At 40.8% G+C, this 23,529-nt stretch overlaps 2 protein-coding genes and 1 long non-coding RNA gene across 3 annotated transcripts in view; 1 reads left to right on the forward strand and 2 right to left on the reverse strand.

Moving 5' to 3' along the window:
- Positions 1–946: 946 nt before the first annotated feature.
- Positions 947–13,968, reverse strand: NDUFA12 (NADH:ubiquinone oxidoreductase subunit A12). The gene is made up of 4 exons (XM_066183394.1): positions 13,837–13,968; positions 10,570–10,652; positions 9,508–9,595; positions 947–1,212 (listed from the first exon to the last, which is right to left on the reverse strand). Exons 1-4 carry the CDS (start codon positions 13,923–13,925, stop codon positions 1,032–1,034), a joined length of 441 nt encoding a protein of 146 aa, XP_066039491.1. The 5' UTR covers positions 13,926–13,968; the 3' UTR covers positions 947–1,031.
- Positions 13,969–13,996: 28 nt separating this feature from the next.
- NR2C1 (nuclear receptor subfamily 2 group C member 1) overlaps positions 13,997–23,529 on the reverse strand; it is a 59,435-nt gene continuing 49,902 nt past the window's right edge. Inside the window, exon 14 of the transcript XR_010720809.1 lies at positions 13,997–14,077. The gene's annotated coding sequence lies outside the window, so the exon portion shown is untranslated. The remainder of the gene's footprint in view (positions 14,078–23,529) is intronic.
- LOC136289510 (uncharacterized) lies at positions 14,011–16,422 on the forward strand. Its single transcript, XR_010720810.1, has 3 exons — positions 14,011–14,126; positions 14,211–14,307; positions 14,418–16,422. It is a non-coding gene; the product is annotated as an uncharacterized lncRNA (long non-coding RNA).

A 23,529-nucleotide genomic window follows, 5' to 3' on the forward strand; every position in this document is an offset into this window, starting at 1 on the left:
AAGTTTCTCTTTTCTTCCCCAACCAGCTGAGATGCTGGGGTGAGTGAGAGGCTGGGTGGGCACACCCCCCCAACAGTTTTCCACAGAGTAGGGCATCAGGTACAGGAAGCCTTGTGGAGAGGGCAAGCTTGGCTAAATCACATGAACAGACTGGAATAAAAGTCAACCATTAGCAAGATACAGAGAAAGGCCACAGCCCAAATCAACTCTCTTTCAAACGTGAACTTGCCAGCTTCACGTTTTTGAAACTGGATTCTGGCACATTTTACTTCTCTACCTCCTAGGAAGGTGTGCAAGATCGAACTTCTAAAGACCTTTAAAAATCTTGCCACTAGAGAGCAAAGAGTCCATCTCAAACCCTTATGAGAACATCTTGTAATCAACCTGCACAGCAAAAGAGATTTTTGTGACAGAAGGCCTTCTTCTTATGGCTGAGTTCCCTTAGGGGTGAGATGTCATTTGATTAATGTAGCCTTACAAGTTTTATGTTGCATTTCATCCCATACTGGAATACACCAATGCTTTTTGCATGCTCATGCATATACTTATGAACACTTTATGAATGAAAACTATAATCCTGACTGGTCAAACTATCCTAACTCGTCTTATAAAAATTTAAAGAGATGGCTTCCCAAAATAGTATGTGAAGAGTGCATTATCTGCCATGCAGAGACAGTGAAAGATGAGTAATGTTAAAGATGAGAAATCTGTATTTCAAATGTGTATGTGTATTTTGCTGAATGACACAAATATGAGGAGTAACTATCACAGGAATGGTTATCGTGCTAAAAAGAGTTTAAGAGCTGCTTTTGTGAAGACAGGACACCGACAATATGAGAAAAAGCACAATATCTCGATAAGATTTAGACTTGTCATGTATTCTGTCCTATTCCCAAAATTTTCTCCCTTGTTCCCCTGCCCCCAATTCCATAAATTAAACTACAACTGCTATAGGAGGCTTTTATTCTGAACAAAACCAGTGAAATTTACACTGAAAGCCCAAGCTGAGAGAAGTCATGTTGATGCTGTTGTTATTCGCTGGCTGTTTTAGGTGGGATCCACTCGTGTATCTTCTTGCGAGTAGTAGAGTAAGGCACGTACTGCTCAGGAGTGCCACTCACATTGAATTTATGGTTCTCCCAGATAAATTTACGAGCAACTGGTGGATGAGTAGTTGGAGGGTCATCCGTCATTGAGTGCAGCCAGCGATGCCTTAAGAGGAAAAAGACATATTGTTATTAAGGAACATCACATGATGTCTACCAATGTCTATCTCCTGACTCCCAAGGGTCGTCCTCTGAAGAGACACTAAGTATTTATTCTGAGAAGGGAAAAAAATAATTTTAATCCAGTGTGACTTTGAGACTACAGGATATTGATTTAAATTAGTTTCACAAGCATAACTGATAAGTAACAGTTCTACCTCCAAACAACTGAAAGCACACCCAAGTTCAAATTTCCTGTTCCTCTGTACACTCAGTATTTGGGCAGAGTATGTGGTCACTTGTTTGTACAGCCTTCACCAGGCAGCCAGGTTAAGGCAGGCACTACAAATATAAATGACAAAACTAGAAGGTTTGGCTTTGTTGCCTGAGCTTTTTCCTTGTTAGATTATAGAGATTTGTTTTGTTTTTAATTACCAAAGGACTACACTGCACAACAATTGCAATGCCATTTTCGAAGCATACATGAGGCTGCCACTTGGGATACAGATTAATGACATAAGTACACCTAAAACAAGCACATAAATATTTACGGACTGCACAAGACAATGATTAATACCAATCAGTAATAGGGTAATTAGCAAGTGATTCCAGTGATTAGCCTTATCTATGAACTAAATGTCAATTTTCCTCTGTGCAAGCAACACTAATGATCAAGCAAAGCATTCTCCCAACAATTTACTGAAACACTGCAGGAGGGACCAACTGAATTGATTTCATCCCTTTCCTATTTCAGTGCCTGAAGCAACTTTCAAATATGAATTACATTCTAATTATCTGTCAGTTCACATGGACTTCATACTGTGTGTAGCTACGACAAAAGTGAGGTTATGACATTTTTTGCAAGCTTATGTATTTTTTTACTGAGGTAGAATTAAGGAGACTTCTGCTAATCAGCTTTTGCAAAGACTTGACCTAAAAATATGAAGTTCTCTTTTCTAGTTCTATTAGAAAACCTAAAAATTGCATCTTCAGCCCTTAGCAACAAATCCAGCACACTTCATTTGTACAGCAAAACAAAACCATGATAAAAGTGCTGAGAAATAGACTGATAGGTATTTTCTAAATCCAAAGAGCTCTACAGAAGGTTGTTAACCTTTTCAAATTACTTCTTGACATGCCTTAAAAAAAAAAAAAAAAAAGAAAAAAAAATCACGACACTGGCTATAACTTTAGTACAAAAATGTCACTTTAAAAAAAGTGTCAGCCTAAAGTACTTTTTCTAGAAGTAAAAACCAAACCGAAATTCCCAACCTGAAGCACATATTGTAGGACTAAGGGCTGCCAGGAAACTGGCTTGAATATAAAATCAGATAGAACCATAAGATCCTTTAAAACTAAGAAAAATCTGTGTTTGGAGGCAAAGAACAGCTTCCTGTGGGAAAAATGATCCACTTCGGAGTTTGGAAGTTATACATGTGTATAATGCTCTTCCTGTCTCCGCTCTCCTTTTCAAATGTGGTCTCGTTTGAAGTGTACATTTTGTGTTGCTTTTATTAAAAAGAAAGATAAATGGCTAACAATTTCAGTCTGGAAAAAGGTGGCCCCATAGCACTACTAATCACAATGTGGTCTAATGATACAGGATCAGATCTTGCTCAATTTTAACCCTGGTGTTTTAAACCAGCCTCTGAAATGCCTTGCCACACCACACAAAGCTCTCACCTTGGGCGAACCCTCTTGCCCGATTCACACCTGTCAGAAGAATTCTGTGTACTGCAGTGCCTCACATCGCCTCAGGTATCACGTGTCCTGTGACAGCCTGCATCAAGGTTGGCAGAAACGCTGCAAAAAAGCTAACCAGACAGAGCAGGGATGCTGTGCTCACACCCAACAAGCTCTCCATTGCCGACACAGAAACACAGAGTTTGTGGCATGAGAGAAAGGGCAAAGGAACAGTCCATTCTGCTAATACTGCCTCAAGGACTGCATTTCAAAATGCTTTGTGGTATCGCTCCAGAGGAGCCTCAGCTTTTCAAAACCGCTTACCATAACATTTTATGCTGGCTTTGGCCAGGGTAGAGTTAATTTACTTTTTAAAAATAAAAATTAAAGTTTATTGCAATGTGCAAGGAATATTAATAAAGTGAATTAAACTCTTCTGTGACCGTGCTGCTTTGGGCTGGGGTCCAGTTAGTTTTCCTCACAGCTGGCCGGTACAGGGCTGTGTTCTGGATTTGTGCTGAACACAGGGCTGATAATACAGAGATGTTTTTGTTACTGCTGAGCAGTGCTCACACACAGCCAAGACCTTTTCTGCTTTTTGTGCTGCCATGCAGTCAGGCAGACTAGGGGTGTATGGGACTTAGGGAGGAGACACAGCCAGGACAGGGGAGCCCAGCTGATCAAAGGGATATTCTGTACCACATGGCATCATGTTCAGTATATAAAGTAGGGGGAAGAAGGAGGTAGAAGGGGATGTTTGGACTGATGATATTTATCATCCCAAGTCACCATTATGCCTGATGGAGCCCTCCTCTTCTGGAGATGGCTGAACACCTGCCTGCCCATGGGAAGCAGTGAATAAATTCTTCTTTTGCTTTGCCTGTGTGCAGCTTCTGCTTTTCCTATTGAACTGTACTTATCTCAACCCACGAGTTTTCCAGCCTTTTCCCTTCCAGTTCTCTCCCCAGACCCACTGGAGTGGAAGTGAACAAGTGGCTGCCTGGGGTTAAATCATGACACAGGCAACTTAGAGCACACACACGTTCACCTAGTGATGCTTCTGGTAACAGTGGATAAGGATCCTGCACACAAATCCCTCTTTAGGCACCTCTCATCACCATCCTCATGCTCCCCAAGAGTCACGCGCACCACCAGGATGGACAAATATTTGTCAGACAGAAATCCAGTTACAAAGGCCCTGAAAGACAGGCTGGAGCAAGCACAGCACTAGAACCGTACTAATGCTCAGCTAAAATCAACTATATTCCAAGCTTGCATGATGTCTGGCACTTCCGTCCTTACAAGTGTACTTGTCACATATTCATTCCTTGAAACACCAGAAAAAGAGAAAAGTTTCATTATATTATTTAACAGAGTAGCTTTACCTGTCATCTAAACTATTGCTTTGCAGCTTTTTAAGACTAAATCCATAAAGTCTTCTAAAATACAGCATTTTTGAGTAATTAATATCTTTGGGTTTAAGATTTTCTGGATTTCTACAACATCAACATGAAACCAGACTCAAATTTAAATAGATCAGCAAAACCAGTCCTTGAATCACATTTTCTCACTGGAAAGTAAAAATAAAATTGCTCACTGATAAGACATGCCAGTACAGTCACAGGTATTGAAAAACATGAAGGTATTTCAAAAGTTTGTTTAGACAATCAATCCACTATGAATTATGCTTATACTTAGGAGTTTCAGGGCATAACCTGGTCACAAAAGATTCCCCTTAGAAGCACAACATGTGACTTACAAAAGGATTTTGGTTTGCTGAGTCTGTTCTCTTAAACAAAAGCTCCCACTTTCCACTTAAAATCTTGAAAACTTTATTTTGGGAAGACTTTCCCCTTGACACCTGCCTCAGAGAATCGTTTGAAGTTCTGATATCTCAGACTCTACCCCCAGATGCTCAAGAAAAGCTTTTCATGCACTAGATTGAACAGCATGAATAAAGAGATATGACATCCTGCAGATGGCCAGAATTCTATACAAACTCTGCCTATAAATCCATCTTGGAAAAAAAAGGATTCAAAAGCAATTAATGACTGAAAACCTACAAAGAAGCAGTCAACTTGCACAGAGCACAGAAAAATCAGGAGGATGCAAGCAGCTCTGAAGAGGCTGAAGCAGCTTCCTGAATCAGTGAGCAGTGACTAGGAAGCAGACTGAGGCCAGCAAAGCCTTTGCAACTTTTTCTTGCATACATGGATGAAAGACACCTCAAAGTATCTTCAAAAGTGCTCAAGACTATCTAGAATTTTTTCCTAAGTTTTACCAAATATTTAAAAGCAAGTAGATTTTAAACTGAAGCTACAAGGGACTGGAGCCAATTCTATGATGTACAAGCTGTCAAACAAGAACTGATGCGACACAAACTCAGCAGCCTCTACCATATGTGCATCTGCAAGGTTCAGGCACAGCCTGCGTCAGCTCACCGTGTTTGCCAACTTGCTAACATCCACTTCTTGCCACAAGTTAACCACATTGCAATGAGACAAGAGAAATGAAGATGTGGATTCAGGTCATAGGGCGGAGAAGGAAAAAGGGAGAACAAATGTGTTTAGTTGTTTACACATGGGAGATAATTTTAATTTCCCATGCAAGCTACTACACCATAGCAATGAGATGGAAAGCACCAAATTAGCATTTAATCAATTTATAAAACCCCACAAATTTATTGTGAAGCTACTAGAAGGATGGAAATTTTCCCAATCCCCTTCCTTTTCTGTTCAATCTTTCTTTTTGTTTTCCTTGAAGGCAAACTTGAAACGCAGCATTTTTACAGGAGAATTGCACATTTCCTTACATTTTATAGTGTGTTGGCACTTTAAGCCTGAGGTACTACATTCCTCCCTGTCAGATCAACTAAAGAGGATGCAGACTATTAAACTGAAAGTAAATTTGCAATAATATAAACACTCCTGGAGCTCCTTCCAAAGATGTCAGACTTGCATGATAAGGAAATAAACCTCAAAATACAGGACAGACACCACAAATACACAGGACAGTGTTGGCAAAATGAAGTGTCCCTACAAAAGGAAAAACTATTCTCAAATTACAGCTCTTCTTTCCCCAGAGGAAGACATTGAAAGAGCAATTTATTTTTAACTAGTCTGTACACTTACACCAGTTGTCAATGTGTTTGTTCAAAGGATTTGGCCAAAATGCAAACCAAAGTACATTACACCAGAAATACCCTAAACAAATAGCTTAAACACACAGGCCAAGGATTAGTGATGCTGCAAAGGAGACAGACATCCATGAAAGCACCCAACAGAGTCCCCACAGGCACGGCTATAAAGGGATTTAACTTCTATTGTTTATAGTTCACAGAGCACACCCCATCAGTGTGTTCAAAAATGGAAGCATTGAGCTCCTGCAAACAACGCTGATTAGTAAGAAACAAACCAAGTATTTGGTTTCTCTCACTGTCTAAAAATGAAAAAGGCAGATCTGTGTAGGGAAAAAAATTGTGCCAAGTATCTTGTAAAGCATTACAAGAAGATTAATATTTGTCATTCCCAAGGTATTAAAGAACTCTTTAAAAAATCTAATTAACTTGTCTCCAACAAAGCAGATACCAACATCTGGATCTTGGAGACCAAAAAAAAAAAAGAAAACCCAGAATAAAAAAGAAATCAAATAACAACTAAATCAGAATAAACAACAAGCCTACATATTCTAGTGTGGAAACATTTTTAAAAAGCAACAGTCTCGACTCCCTGGAGAGTAGACATATGCCAAAACAACACTCTGATTTCCTTTAGACTGTACAATTTCAGTACATCCGTTGTCAAAAGACATTACATCAATTATTTCAGAATACCAAAAATACTCAGTAGCTCCTAAACTGGTATTACAATATGTTATTACATATAAGGTATTTTTTCTTGCTGCTTTTTCTTTTCCTCTAGCATCTGAGAGAAGGTAAAGGGTAGCATTTTTTTTAGTTGTTTCCAGAACTTTTTAACATACCTGTCCTGGGTTGAAGTATATTCTATCACCATCTTCATGAACTGTTGAAACCAGGTGAGGCAGTGCTCCCTGCCTCCTCCACTCTGGCTTATCTTCTGTTAATGGGCCATCAGCACCTTTGCTACACAGCTCACAGATAACCCCCTCCTGGACTACCTCCTGTTAATGGGCCCATCAGGCCTTATCACATGACTCACCATCCCATTGTGGGATGCTCCGCCCAGAGGGAGAAACCAAGCATTCCAGCCTGGATATAAGCTGAGACTCTGAACACCAGAGGGGCGCTTACCCACTGGATTCCCAGAGGACCCGAGCTACCAGACCTTTCTACAGGATCACTGCTTCAGGAAGACCACCTCATCTGGACTGCTTCCATCACTACGCTCAGGTTGTATTCTGACTCTGTCAGTGGTCTTTTGTATTATTGCATCGATTTTATTTTACTTTCTTTCCTTTTTTTCTTTTTTTCCTATTAAATTGTATCTCTGACTTGGAGCCTCTCATTTGTTTTGCCTTCAAACTACTACAATACCAAAATGTTTTTTTTCCAGTTCATCATTCATGAGCTTCACTTGATTGTACTTGAACAATCATTCACATTCTGCAATCCTGAAGGTACACAACTTACTGCAAGAAGAGGATACAACAACATACCCACAAAACTTCACTGAGCTGAGCTAAATTAACTGAATTCCAGAGTAAAACCATCAATGTTTAGAGGAAGCACTCAGATCACACCCAGTACTTTAAATACTTCCCAGCTGACCCAAGCATGACAAACTTGTATCATACTATTATATTATGGACTAATTCCTCTCTTTGTTAAAATAGGTAATTTCATGCAGTTTATTTCCAACAAATTTCTGGGTCCAAATAACCACCTGTTGCACAACTCTAGTGTTACACTGACAGCAGCTTGTACAAATTATTGTCACTCTCAGTTCAGAAGTCTATGCCATGTTAAAAATTTAAGGCAGTATAGCAGCAGATTAAAATTTTTAAAAAGTCTTAAAAGACAGCATTTATTCCCAGTCAAATATTTCTATTTTTAAAGATGTGTCTAAGCTGTATGGAAATACACATCAGTGATTTAGATGTGTCACAAGGCTGGCATTCCTATGTAAGAATAAACATATGTTATCATGGGACACACAACTTTATCAGCAAGAAACACCCCACCCCCAACCCCAGTCCCCCCCAGAAAAACCCAAACCTGACTGGTACTGCACAACTAAGTTTCCTGACAAAAAATACCTAAGAACACAAGACTGTTTACCCTTTTGTTTACACTCACCAGTCTTGAAAATAACAAAATCTTTACTGCTTCTTTTAAAAGAATTTTTTTCCACATAGATAGGAAAACAAGTTTTTCTACCTCATTAATTTCTGTGAAATAAACAAGCTACCTAACCCTTGAAACAGCACTTTGATTCTCAGGAAGAAACCCTTTACTGAGGTTTGTAAAGAGGCAACAAATATCCCACAAACACAAGCAAGGGGAAAAAACAAAATAAAAACCAAACCCTGTGTGAAACAAAACCTGTGCCTCAAAATAAAGAAAATCCTACAATCTAGCACAGTCTAATAGTGGATAACAACCAGAATCAAACAACAGCTATGCAGAGAGCAAGGCACGAACATCCTGGTGCTGGAGATTCTAATGTCACTTACAAAAGCCATTCAGTTCTTACCAAGCAAGGCAGAAAAAAGCATTAACCACATTAAACATAATGTAAGGCTGGAGAGCTTGAAACAAAATTGACCACCTAGAGAGTCTACCCACACATTCCTCAACTGTTCCAGTGAGAGCCACCATTTAAAGAGATTTTATAATCAATCCCAGCCTTGGCACAGATCATTAGTCACAGGAGTAATAAAAAACTGTTTGCTCAGTCTAGCCAAGCACTTCTCTCTTGATGTCACCTTTTGCTGCTTTCTGGCTGAAGTGCCTTTCCTGTTCCTTAAGAATTGCACAGATTGTTTTTACCAGTATACACTGCTACTTTACGTGGTGTGAGTTTTCTGGGAAGACAAAAAAGGGGTCAACAGCAGTGGCCAGAGACCTTCTGGAACTCAAGGTTGTACAGAATTATTAGAGAAATGCATGAACAGAAAATAAAACTCAATAAAAATTATAGTCAAGTAACAGTCAACATATGGAGCATCCTGGCAGGTCAGTGTTTACTACCACATCAATGCATATCAATTGAAACAATCATGCTGTTAGGGGCAGTGGGTTAAGGAATGTTGTTCCACCACTGTCATATGTTCCTTAGGTTCTTGCTAATGATGGCAGTAACAAATATTTTACTTCTGGTGGCCCAAGGCTTTGCCAAACCATTAACAGGGAATCACAAGTAATCAAGAAAATTAGAAGGCTGTCTTGACCTGCCCAATCTGGCTGGCAAAACGCTTTTCTCAATCCAAAAAGGAGTGAGTGCCTCTGCCAAGACAGCAAGCAATAAACATGAATCCAGTTCAACATTAGAAGTGATGAGTCTGAAATCCTCTGGTCATAGATAAGACAGCTACGACCACAAAAACCTTTTTTTTTTAAATATTCTGCTTTGTAATATAAGAAAACATAAAGCAATTACACAATCGGTATCCGTCCACATCATTAAGCTAAATAGTTTACCATTCAGGGGGCACCATGCTTCCATCGACTTCCCAAAAGGTATTTTTGCCATTCATTTCATCAGTATATACAACCCATCTGTGCCGACCTTAAGTAAACAAACAGAAATATCATATTAGCTCAAAAAAAATATTTTCTTATAAAGGAAAGAGTTCAGGAAAACCAAGGAAAAACATTTTGAGTGACAGTATCTTCCATAATAGGCACTTATTTTTAAGCCAGCACAGCTTTTATTTTTTCCAAGTTTTCTGTATTTACACTGTTACTGTAGTTTTAGATGACTGAATCTAATACTCACAAGGTAGCAAATATTGGCTATTGTGTAAATAATGGGAAATAGTAACCTAGAAAATTTTGAGGCAGAGAAACAGATTTAGGGTTTTTTATCCCCCGTTTTGAGGAGTCTTTTCCAAAAGGACCTTGCCAGTTATCATCTAAGACTAAACTAAATTTTAGCTACACAAACCTACTGAGCAATGTTAATCAGCAGGTGCTTTTCCTGGTTACACTCCAAGTTAACCTACAGTCAGCAGTCAGCCTGGCCTGACCAGTGAGTCAGTTGCTTATGTGTCACCTGTGTTGCTTTAGGTGCTGCCTTTTCCAGTACTCTACAAGCTTGACTTAAAATTCCATTACTTAAGGTAAATAGTAACTTTAAGCCAATGTGCTCTTTGCCCTGAAGTGATCATGTAAGTGAGTAAAGCTGTGAGGCAGTTTTAAATGTAGTTCTTCTTTCCCCACCTGTTAAACTACCAGCCTTTAGGTCAAGGACCAAATTCAACTCTCAATCACATTATCATATAGCTTTACCTACACAGAGACCGTATGACTGGCTTATATTTATCTCATATTCATTGTTTCAGGTTGACTGTGTTTGCAAGTGAATTGAGGGATGCATCAGACAAACAAAAGCTGGCAAAGCATTTCTGTAAGTCTAAGATTCACACGAGACAAGTACTGGGAAGTCAAGCAGGCAACGAGTTGTATTTCACGCGCAGAAAGCACACAAGCTATGTGGGAGCTGCACAGTGTGTTGGGAGGTGTTCACATTAGCACACGTACCAAAGAAGTTTCTTTTGTCTTCATAGTATTTGTTTCCATATTTGTCAGTTCCTATCAGATTACCAGTCTTCAAATCATTGACCCTGTGAATTATCAAAACAACAGTTTCAGTTGGTGTCCTCTCAGAATGAAATTGTGACAGAGGTTTCTTAAGGGTTACTAAAAATCTGTATACATGTATGCAACGATATTTTTAAAAAAACTATTCAAGCTTATGGACTGCAAAACAGTCACCAATTCCACTGGCAGGATGATAAAAGCCATAGAAGGCTTTCAGGGGCTCTTACTTATTTTACAGCTCATTGTAGTAGAAGATAAAGCAACTCTAAAATGTAACAAGTTAACACCTTAAATACTGTGGGAATCCCAGAGGCACAAGTTAATCCACTTAGTAGTTAATGTTACTATCCTTCTCAACTATTAGTAGCGATTATTTCAGCCTGAATTGCCACTGGAAGTGGTCAGCACTGAAGCAGCACAAGAGACCTCACATGTCTGTGTGGACAGTAACTTCCAAGAAAGGAAGAGTAATATTCTAGGCCACTGCAGCTGCTTGCCAAGGAAATACATGCTAAACCCTAAACTATAATTGTTACTGTCTTGCTTCTGTATAATTGTGAAAGATCCACGCATCTACCCTGCAACTCTGTGAGACTTACACTGACCCAGCAAAGGTATATACAAGTTTCAAATCTCTATACAGAACATATTTTAACGTTATTGTAGAATAATTAAACTGAGCCTATGATTTACATTCTAGTGATAAAACCTTAAAATTAACCGAAGTGCTCTTCTCCCTCTATATCTGCAATTTTGCTTTTCTTTTTATTGACATTCATTCCAGTCAGAATTAGATAGGGAAAAGTTTCCTCTCACAGGTTTTAGTCGTTTGTAATATTAAGCACACTCTCAACTCAATCCCAGGTGAGAGGAGGAATGTGCTCAGATGAAGTTTTTTTGCTGTCTTTTCTCCCAGAGTGCGTGAAAGTGACAATCATTCCAGCAGGTACTCATTTTAAACCTCTGTGGGGGCAGGCAGAGAGATTCTCTGACACATCTCTCCTCTGTCAAAGAAACATTCAAAGATCTCTGGCTCAAGCCTGAGTTCCCAGCTTCAGCAAAAGAAGAGCGATTCCACTGCTGCTCTTCCTTCCTTTTCCCCCCTCCCTTTCTTGTAAGTGTTCTTACGCCCTTGTCATGACTTCATGCCCTGAATACCAGTAACACACACTAACAGTTATTTATGGCTTCTCAAGAATATTTTCCAGCCAATTTCACTGAATTTTAAGTAAGGAGAATGTTTCCAGCCACAAAGGCTCTTAATAAGTTGACTTTGTAGCACATAAATCTCCTGCAGCTGCCTCAGTGGAAAACATATAGAGAAAAGCAGGGAAGTTCAGAGGAAGAGTCTCCTGACTTGGGGAAATAATTTTTTCCAGTTACCAGTGATTACTTCTGAAAATCGACTGTTGCAAGAAAGAACACCTTGATAACTCTTCCTTTAAACATCAAGCCTATTCCTTGAGCTGCAATGGATGATTTAATGGCTTGAAAGGTGAGCAGGAGGCAGCAGCTGTTTGTGGTTGGTGTGGTTATGAGGATTGTGTATGATTCCCCACCTAGTACACCTAACTTCAGCCTTCTGAAGGAAAAAAAAGGACAGCACTGTCTCCAGTCTAGCCTGCCCTCTTTTTCTGTGTGGTAGAAAGGTGTCAACACAGCCTGCTATCTTAGATTCACAAAAGATCCCTGAGGAGACATTCATTAAGCTGTGCTTAGGAAGAGGCACTCTGATGACACCTAGTACTCAAACTCTTCCACGCTATAATTTCCCCAGCTCTATTTCTTCTTGAGAACTGTCAAGAGTAAATAGCTACAGCCTGAGAAGGAAAACAAAGTGGAGGAAACAACCTGGGGGAGGGAGGGGGCGCAGGTGTGTGGCAAAAAATAATAATTATAATCACAGTAAAGCACTAGCCAGGGAAACCATGTATTGTCTTACTGCTCAACAGGGACTAAAGCCACTGTATGAAAGTACTGATGAGGCCTGATCAACAACTGTGTAAATGTTATGTTTAACTCTTTAAAACAGATCAATTGAAGCCACCAGAAATAACAGAAAAATGGCCATTATGATATGTATGTGTGTGGGGAAAGCTTTCAAGACAGCTCAGAAAGCTTGGCTTCTTTGTTCCAAGATAAGAAAGCCCTTAATATATAGCAGGGAATTTCATATTTGCAAATCACCCCTATCCCATATTCCTGACTTCCCAATATTGATTAAAAAAAGGCTTTTTAGCATGTGGTCAGGCCTAAAACATTTACTGGATACATCCGAATATTTTTCCAGGACTAACTACAAGGACAGCATAGGTTACTGACACTGCTGAAGTTGGATCACGTACTGTTTAGACTTCCACCCTACACTTCATCAAGGATCTGAATGAAGAAGAGTGCCTTCGTAAACCTGCAGCTCCTATTTGGGAGCAGCTTCAAGCATGCTGCATCGCAATTCAAAATACTTGTCACAAGAAAGAGATGGGATGTGAGTGAGGGAAAAAATCAGGATGAAGTTTAATGTGGACAAATGCAGTGTTCTGTAGTTGGAGAAGGAAGTACTCAGACATGAATGGAAACAAAGGCAGAAACTTATTCTGCACTAAATGCCACTGGGGCTGGAGGGCATCCAAAGCTGAGCACAGGTCAGTGGCGACAGTCCACAGCCAAAGAGCAGTTGTGATCTGCAGTTGGAAGTGAATTAGAAGAAACGGAGCCAGGTAATTCTCTTGCTTTACACCACGGGATATCAGCAGATGCACGGCTTTCAGACTTGTACAGTTCAAGAAAGCCACTGCCAGACTGAGGTGACCCAGAGCAAAGAGCACGATGGTGTACACAGGATCACTGAGCGCAGCTACGCCAGAGACACGGCTGTGGCAACAGGACTGCGACTGGGGCCGGACACCAGGACAACCGGCCGGGACAACACCGACAGCTCAGCACCCAGGAACGCTCCGAGGTGCCTCGAGAGAAGAAAACAGCCGCGGGCCTTGCCCGGGGCCCGCTCCGAGCACAGCACCCACAGGGGACGGGCAGCCGCCCCGCCCTGGGCGGGAGCGGGCTCCTCCCGAGGCCCGTCCGGCCGCGCCCGCCCCGCGGCGCCGCTCGCCCCCAGCCCGCCCCTGCCCGGCCGCCCCCTCAAGGTGACCCCGCGGGCGGCGGTGGCGCGGCGGGGAGGGCCCGCCGCCCGCGCCGGGGCCGCGTTACCTGAGCAGCTGCAGGATGGCGCCGCGGGCGCCGCCGTGGCCGCCGATGTGCTTCAGCGCCCGCTTCAGCACCTGCACGTACTCCGCCATCTTGGGGCGGGCCGCCGCCCCCCGCCCCGCCGCCCGCGGGGACGGCGGCGCCCGGAAGCGGAAGCGGAAGCGGCAGGAGGAGATCGTCCTTCGGAGCTCGCCGGGGCGCTGAAGGGTGTCCTCCGAGGAGCTGGCTGCCGTTTGCTCCCAGTCTGCACAGGACAGATTCATAGAACAGTTGCCTGCTGCTTACACGGGAAGGTCAGCAAGATACAAAGAACTTCAGGATAGGGAGAAAAGCCTCTTTATATTAGAAATATCTACTGAATCCCTTATTTCATACAGGTCACAAGATACGCGGTGAGGAAAGTTCCCAAGACTTGGCAGTAAGGAGCCCGGGACTGCCCGGATCAAGAATCCGGGGCAGGGCAGGTGACTGCAGGTGATGGTCAGAGAAGAACTTGACAGTCTTGCCTCTCCTGGCTTTTCCCAACCCTGGCAGGCCAAGGAATGTGTTTCTCTTGTCTCACCCACCTCTCCATCTTGTCCCAGTGCCTTCTCCTGGTTCTGCACCAGCAGGAGGAAAGACTTTGGATTGCCCTGCTGTGGACGTTGGCGGGACTTTACTGCTGTTGCTACAAGGCTGAGCAGGCAAGCTGCGGAAACTTTCCCTGACCTTCACAAGGCTACTGCTACACAGGCCAGGCAAAAATAGATCCATTGTACTTTGTCAGCGCTGGTAGGACTTGGAAAAGCACCTGGTAAATACATTATCGGTGCTGCAACCACTGCTAGCTGATGAGCAGAGACCAGGTGTAAAACATGGAAAGGCCAAGCTGCTGGACACCGTCACTGTCGGAACTGGGGTTTCGGGAAGGGACAAAACAGGAGTTGGACTGGAAAATTAAGTAGGTAGTGCTAAAATTGAAAGGAAAATGAGACTGGAAAAAACCTGTGTCAGCCAAGTTCACAGTGTGGAAATGTGTCCATTTCAATGTGAAGTCTAGTGGTCTGAGTTTCCACTCAAAATTTTTTAGTTTTAACACAAGTGGTTTTGTTTTCAAACACAAAACATAGGCCCTGCTTATTCTGTGCTCTGTGCTCGAACGACAGCATCTCTTTGCTACAAGTCTTTGGCTTCCGTATACTCACGGCAGGTTATTTGCATTTTCACAGTCCAAAGTTAGAAAATTCATTAAGTATATTAAAATGTGGTCAGATAAGTGTACATTAGGAGGCACATAAACAGGGAGAAACATTTACAGTCAGAATTCACTCATTGTCTTTAATTTCATCCACAGAAACCATTATTTTTATATAAACTGATGATGGAGTGTAAAATATGAAAGAAACGTAGTTTAAATTAGGAAGCTAACTTTGGAAACATTGTGTAGGTTCAATGCTTATGCCAGTTTCTAAGCCTATTCCTGATTAATGTAACTGGGATAATTTTCACTGACTGCGAGTATAATTCCATGAGCATTTTCTCTGCTGGCAGTGAAATAATATAGTTGTTACGGGGTTTTCCCCCAAGAGTTAAAATTATCTGAATCTCACTTCACTGATCCATGTGGCACCATGGTTCTTTGTCTTAGAGCACTGTGGGGGACAAGGCATTGTGACACAAAGCTGGATCAACTTCTTAATGTGACCTCCATGCTACAGAAGATTTTGTGGGGAATACTGTCTTAGCAGGAACATTTTACAGCATCTTCAAATTACATTTTAAATATTTTTGTACTATTTTCTCCATTACTTTAGTCAAGTGAGATCTCCACTAAGAATTTCATTACCCCGTAACTGCTGAAGTCCCATCACATCTACTTAAATTGCTTCTGTTAATTTGTCACTGTGCAGGAAAAAGAGAATCTGACTACAGTGTTTAAAAATTCTTCCTGAACTCAGTGCAAATGTCACAGTGAATACAGGAATGCAAATCCAAGTATGTCTTCCTTAAGGATTTACTGGGACATCTTTGGGAGACAGCATTGAAATGCTATCTTGTCACTCAAGATGCTTGTTAAATTCATGCACCCATACGAAATATTTAATTCCCAGGGTTTTAAAATTTAAGACTCTCGTTAGATGTTGCTTTTTTTACCCCAGAATTAGCACACTGAACCTCACTGCCTCAAAAATTCTTGCTAAGTATATTTAACGCTACCTCGTTTTTCTCCTCTAGTTCAAGTACATGTCACAAAATTAGCACCAGAACTCCTTTTCAAGCCTAAAAAACTCCCTTTCAAGTCTGAACACAAGTAACTGGCTTCTTTCCTAATAAAGCATAACAAACAACACATTTTTTGGAAATAAACGAATCCATTTCCTGAATTACTCAAAGGAGGACTTGTAACTTCCCTTCATTTTGTTAGCACACAGCCATCGCACTGAATCCTACATAGTTCGGTTTTTCCTTTAAAGAGCTTTATTCAGTGGTACAATTATCTTGAAAAACTTAAGTTCATATATTCTCAGAAAGTGCAAAAGTGGACTGATCTACAGAATAATTTAGTGTTTACATTTTACCTTAGAAGAACTTTTTATTGCATTTGCCTATTTCACTGCCATTTCCTCTGTTCTTAGTATGGAAAGTCATGTAAATTTACCCTGCAGTGGTTCACAACTGTGGAACATACATTTGCAACAATAAAGGGAAATCCTTTTCTTACTTAAACTAAGAAAAAAATCCAACAGAAGAAAGACTAACGAATAAGAGTATACTATGCTCTTATTCCTGCCCCATCCTTCTAAAACTGCAGAATTCCAGAAGCAAAGTCCAATCCACAAATCTCCACAATTCAGGGTCCAATAATAATCTAATCCAGTCTCTAATCACAGTGTCCCTCACTTAAGTCTAAACAGTGAAATCTCTAATGCTTTCACTGAAACATTTTTTTAGTCCTGTCATCCATATATATTTCCCAAAAACACAGTGGAAGAAGTTTTTGTCACTTGGGTTCCATTGATTGAAAAAGTTAGACAGTAACTTCATAGCCTGGAACTAAGTGAAATGTTACCAAAAAGCACATACCTCATAATTTTCAAAATCATTTGGGTATGTAAACTGTGAGAACAGTTTAGGTTAAAAACCCCTAGAATAATAAATTTACTGGCACTTCCTGAGAAACACCTGCCACTTTCTGGGAAGTGTCTGGGTTATTTCTCCAGCAGTAATTCTATATTCACCTTTGATTTTCCAATGGCAAAATTGTCCTGGTTACAGAGTGAAAGAAAAATTCCTTTGAAGCTGTTCCTCAGGCAGCCTTCACTAGTCAAACTACGTGGCTGGTCAGTTTGCTCCCTAGGATGTAGTAGAACTGAAGTCATCATAAAGGAGCTCAGACACCTCATGAACAGCTTATTAGAAGGGATTAGACTGCAGGTCCGCAAAGGACCAAAGCCACAGGTTTGGCTGCTCGCATGTCTCTTGCCAACCAACTTTCTTGTCTGGGCAGTTGGTATTGCCAGGAGGTTCAAAGCATGGCACTTTGGTTCTCTGGATGTCCAGCAGACAGTTCTGCTGAGTGAAATACACTGTACTAATTCAGAAGAACCCATGGTGGAGGTGTTCCATCTGGTTTCTCTGTTGTCATAGGCAAATCTACAAGTTTAGTTAAAAGCATTCCCATAACATCACTTCTGTGCTATCCCCTTTTCCCCATCATTTCACACAGAACACAAATATTCCTGTCTCCTTATCAGCACCCCACCACCTCCCCTTAATCCAAGCAGAGTTAACCTGAAAATATATTTCAGCAAGCATTACTACAAGATCCAGTGATTAAAAAATCAGGAAATGCCTTTGTTCAACCAGTAACAACAGCATCAAAACCCCTTAAGCATTCAGATGTTGATACTTGAAGATGGTGATGCCCTAGTGGTCCAAATGACTTGCTTTCATCTGCAACACACTGCCTCTGAGGGCACAATCACTTTTTACATTCAAGCTAAATGCACAACCCTGACTTCTTCTCATAAAGATTCACCTAAGAGAAAACTGTATTCTGTATAAGCCATTGTATATCAGAGCGAGGGTAGGGCTATCCACAGCATGTATTAACACAAGACTTGGGACACATGGGAAGAAAAACAAAGCAGCCATAGATGGATTCCTGTGATGAAACAGAAATGTTCTTTGGAGTTATTTGACAGAGGTATTAGGTAAAGCAAGACTGGGTGCTAGGGATGTTTGCTGACAGAAAAAGACAAGTGCCGCAGAGGTGGCCAAAAGGCTGTGGAAAGTTATTAGCAGAAGAAAGAGTAGTTCATTAGCAGACTGACTGGGGAGCAGGGCCCTGTAGAAGTTAGTGGATCCAGAGGAGGGCCACAAAAATGGTCAGAAGGCTTAAAGCCCCTCTCCTATGAAGACAGAGAGTTGGGGCTGTTCAGCCTAGAGAAAGCTCTGAGGACAGCTTCTAGTGCCTTTTAGTAATTAAAGGAGGTCTACAAGAAAGGTGGAGAAGGACATCAGGGCCTGTAGTGACAGGACAAGGGGCAATGGTTTGAAACTGCAAGACGGCAGATTTAGATTGGACAGAAGGATGAAACAGTTGGACCCAATGATCCTAGAGGTCTTTTCCAACCTTAACAACTATGATTCTATGAAATTCTATATGATAAGGGTAGTGGGCACTGTAACAGGTTGTCCAGAGAAGTTGTGGGTGCCCCATCCCTGGAAGTGTTCAAGGCCAGGCTGGATGGGGCTTTGAGCAATCTGGTCTAGTGGAAGGTGTTCCTGCCCATGGCAGGGGTTGGATCTACATGATATTTAAGATTCCTTCCAACCCAAACCATTCTGTGATTCTAAGTACCAAGAAAGGTTAGGTCTTCAAAAAAGAGGCAAGACAGAGCCTGCAGTAAAATTTCTTGGGAAAAAGACTCTAAATGCTTATTTCCAGTTCTCATAAGTAGTAAACTGATTGCATTATCCAAACTTTACCTTTTACCAGTGCACCTTACACTCTGCAGTGTGTCAGTGGGTAATTAATTTACTTCATGATAAAAAACATTTCAGAATTTAAACGTGGAAAGAATGGCAATTAGTTTCTCATTTGGTAACATTCTGGATTATCTGCACATCCATGCAAATGCCACATTCATTTATAATAGAAGATGACAACTAAAAACCTTACACTTTTTAAATTATCATTGAGAAATCAGTTCTGAAATAGACCAGAACTTGTGCTGATTTCACAATTTTAAACATTAATGAATTCATTATTCATCCAGTAGTATTTAAAACTGAGATAAGTTTACTTGAACATTTGAGGTTTGTTTCTTTCAAAAGAAAAAACACTTTGTTCAACCATACTGTAACTTTCAACCTAAAACTGATTCACAATGAATCAAATACTAATTTCCAAATATCCATTATTGCATTATATGACATGAAGATCCATGATCGAGGTTCCTTACAATACATATTTCCATACAGCATTTTAAAAACCAAAACACTGGTAAATTAAATTTTACAATAAATTAGTAATTGTCAAATGCATAGGCCAGAAAGTAGTAAGCATGGAAACAAAGGATTAATTGCAACAAAGATTAGCAAACAGCAAGGTATTGCAGCTACCACAAATCCCAGAGACAGAATATAACTGAGAATATTACACTGTGTAATAAAAATGTGAAAGATCCACAAACTATTTGTAATCATATACAGTGTTCTAGGTTCATATGACAATCTGTATAAATCACTAATGAAGTAATAGGATATTGCAGTTGTTTTCTATAATAGAAAGTTACAATTTATTTTTAAAAATACATCCAAAATAGAGTTTTCCAATTTAGCCAGGTTTCAAGACATTTAAAGTGATTTTTTTTTATACAACAGCAAGACAGCTACAGTGACACTATTTCTTACACTGAAACTGATGTACTAGCAAACCACAAAGGCTGAATAAAATGAACAGGACCAGTTTCAAAAACAACAGACTGACTTTCACTGACCCTGAAGATCACACAACAAGAATAAATGTATGGACAGATAGATTTGTAACTACGGAAGGTATTGCAATGAAGGTACTCTTGAAAAAAGTTTAAAATATAACAATTATTTGCACTAGGAACTTTAGCAGTATGAAACAAGAAACCTAAACCCACATACACGTGTGCAACATAGTTTCATGAAAAATATTTGAACTAATAAGCTTATTACGTACTATGTACTATCATCTTTAAATTATAGGACTCTAAAATGTATAAAATTGTTTTTCCTTTCAGGTGATTTATATTAAAATGATTTTTCTTGCTATCAATATTGAAAATTTTAAAGCTGTTGAAACTAAACTTTTCCTTTCATTGACAAAGACTTTTTGGTTGGTAAATGCCACAATTTGGTTAAACCCTGACTGGCTCTGAAAACTGTCAAGGCTTGTAAAGATCAAAAAGTTGACAAGTAATTTAAAGCTGAAAAGAAATCACAAAACAATGAAATTATTTTAACATCCATGGTGGAGTAAGTTTCAGTACTCATATTTTTGTTATTGTATTGACAGTGGTACTGACAGAACCCAGTAATATTAGCCAGTCTGTCATTCAGTACTAAGGAATATTCATTCACAAGACTATAAATGCCGATAAATGACACAGGTGGTAATGTGAGATCATGTAATCATAAAAAAACCTGTTAGAAACACTAAGGGTCTCAGATGAAGGTAACTTGATATATTCCATTTAACTTAGAAGCAGTTATCTTAAAGTAACCAAAACAACAAAACCAGAACTTCACAGTTTGGTTTTTCCATGAGCTGTTTGCAATGCTCTTAGATGACTGTAATGGTTAACATGGATGAATAAGGATAAGCCATGTTGATTCCTGTGTTTACCTGTTTTAGAGCTCCCATTCCTGAGAAAACTCCATTATGCGACATTCCTTACCAAAAGGACAAATTTATAGTTTAAGAATGATTAATGAAATTATTTGAAATAATTAATGATGATCTTGCTCAGCAAAGTGAGTAACACTGAAAAAACAAACTCCTGAACGGGATGCATCTCTTAGATCATTATAAAGACAAAACAGATTGCCTGGCGGGCAGCATAGCCTGCACTCCACATTTACATCAATCTTGAAAACTTATTATCATAAAAATGTAAAACTTTGGGGGTAAAAGGTCACTTACCAGGAGCCAGAGCTGTCTGCTATGTATGGTATGTATGCACTTTGGCTCTTTAGAGGTCCAAATTTCAGAGGTATCCAAGATCATAAAATGCAGGGGGTTTTTGGCCCTCACAATATAGAAACACCTGAATTTAAACAACCTGATGTGAAACATGACCAAGGTTTCTCTCCTTATGAGTTAACACATCCTAAGCACGTAGTCTTGACCCAGCAGTCCGTAGTAGTTGCAGTCCACATGTAACTGAAGTTAACTTGCATTTAAACAGACTAGGGCACGAAGAAGAAACAAGGACAGGAATCCAGAGAAAGTCAGGTTCTGAGGACATCTCCTCCAAAACAGTGCTCCAATTAAAAAAAAAAAAAAAAAAAAAAGGAGACACATACTAGCTATGGCAAGGCAGTCTAGTACTCATCAAGGAGTGCAAAAACCTTGCTAGGGTATGCAGAGATGTGGTCAGGAATGCTAAGGCTCAGACAGAACTAAAATTGGCCAAAGATGTCAAGAATAACAAGAAAGGTTTCTACAGATATGTGAGTAGTAAGCAGAACCACAGGGAAGATACACAGCCATTGCCTAACTAGGCAGGGAAACTACTCACTAGTCATGCTGACAAGGCAGAGGTTCTCAATATTGTCTTTATTTCCATCTTTACCAGCATAGCTGGACCACAGAGCACTGGACCAAGTATCTGCAACACATGCATCAACCCACTAGTAGGTGAACAGCTGGTCTGCAGCCTCTTGAAAGGGCTCAACCCACAGAAATCCATGGGCTAAGAAATCTGCCCTAGAATATTAAGGGAAGTGGCTGACATGGGTGCATGGCCATTCTCTTTAAGAAGTCTTGACAATCTTTATGATAGATATTTCTCATGCTGAGAGCAGTCAATCACCACAAGATGTGACTGGACAGGGTACTAGATAGTCTCTTCTAGGGTCCTGTTCCCATGAAAGGTTGGAATGAAAGATCATGAAAGGTCCCTTCAAGCAATAAAGATGGCTGAACTGAGGGATTCAATTGCTAAAAATTTACATCTGTAGATACACTGCTTCCAAAGCTGGACAGTATCCCATGAGAGGCTGCATCAGCTGAACGTTTTGGTCAGCTGTAAACAAAGAACTGCATATCACACCTGAGGCTCAAGCTATGGAGTGAAAAATTTCTTCAAGGATGTGAGAGAAATTTGCACAGTGTACTGCATTACAAAGGAAAGCAGGTTTTTATTTCCATCTTACTATTACCTGGGTTTCATAAACCTGGAGAATATTAGAATAAAACTCTTCCAAGAGTAGTGGAATGCCTGGAAAACTACCTCCAGTATATTCAGGAGTAATATGTTGTCAGTTTCCTTTAAACTTTTAATGTAGAGGACTGTAAATCTCCTGTGCCTGTAGGGCCGGAAGTGGGTTAGGGATAGCAAGGGACTAGAAAGCAGGGTCAGAATTTCTGACGAGAGCTGACCAATTCCTGAGGAGAATGATCAACCTCCCATCTGCAGCTTGGTCCTACACATCAAAAGTGAGCCTCTAACCCGTACAGAGAGAACAAGCACAGCAAGTTGGCAGCAAGAGTCCTTCATACTTCCATAAACTCCGCTGATGAGATGCCCACCTCCTGAGGCACAGGACAGTCATCTTCCTACAGCTCTCCAGGAAACACAGATACAGAACTTGAACCGTACAACCTTCAAAAGGCGTAACATAAGAAAAGCTCAGCAGCCATGGCCAGTTCCAACACTGAAAGCTGTCTTCCAGGAAGTCAGTTAAGTGCCAAGGCACAGCAAAGGCCCACACACATTGTTCCAAGCCATCAGGGATCCTCAGCAGTAAGTGCTTTGATCTGTGGGATAGGATATGACCAGTTGTGTAGTACTGTCCTCCACAACATTCTTCTTTCTGAACTGGAGATGGATTTGATGGGTGGACTGTTAAATGAATAGAAAGGAGATGGATGGTCGCAACCAGAGGGTAGTGTTCAATGGCTCAGAATCCCAGGGGACATCAGTGATATGTGGGGTCCGTATCAAGGCCAGTGTTGTCTATTATCTTCATTTATGACAGATGAAGAGATTGAGTGCACCCTCAGCAGATTTGCTGATGACACCAAGCTGAGTGGTGTGGTTGACACACCTGGAGGATTGGATGCCATCCATAGAGACCTGGACAAGCTCAAGGAATGGGTCCATGGAAATCTCATGAGGTCTAACAAGACCAAGTGCAAGGTGCTGCACCTGGGTCAGGGCAACCCCTGCTCTCAGTCCAGGCTGGGGGATGAACAGATGGAGAGCAGCCCTGCTGAGGACTTGGGGGTGCAGGTGGGTGAGAGGCTGGACGTGACCCAGCAGTGTGCACTCATAGCCCAGAGAGCCAAATGTGTCCTGGGCATCCAAACTGCATCCAAAGCAGTGTGGGCAGCAAAGGAGGGAGGGGATTCTGTCCCTCTGCTCTGCCCTGGTGAGACCCACCTGCAATGCTGCATCCAGCTCTGGGGTCCCAGTACAAAAAGGACATGGAGCTGTTGGAGAGAGTCCAGAGGAG

This window comes from Chamaea fasciata, unplaced genomic scaffold, assembly GCF_029207755.1.
Source record: "Chamaea fasciata isolate MVZ Bird 193981 ecotype frontalis unplaced genomic scaffold, bChaFas1.0.hap1 SCAF_5, whole genome shotgun sequence".
NCBI classification, from domain to species: Eukaryota; Metazoa; Chordata; class Aves; order Passeriformes; family Sylviidae; genus Chamaea; species Chamaea fasciata.

Coding starts and splice junctions, on each gene's coding strand:
- NDUFA12 (XM_066183394.1), bottom strand. CDS start 13,925: ATGGCGGAGTACGTGCAGGTGCTGAAGCGGGCGCTGAAGCACATCGGC. Junction 9,596..10,569: donor AGACAAAAGAAACTTCTTTG/GTACGTGTGCTA, acceptor TGTTTACTTAAG/GTCGGCACAGATGGGTTGTA. Junction 1,213..9,507: donor AGCATGGTGCCCCCTGAATG/GTAAACTATTTA, acceptor TTTCCTCTTAAG/GCATCGCTGGCTGCACTCAA.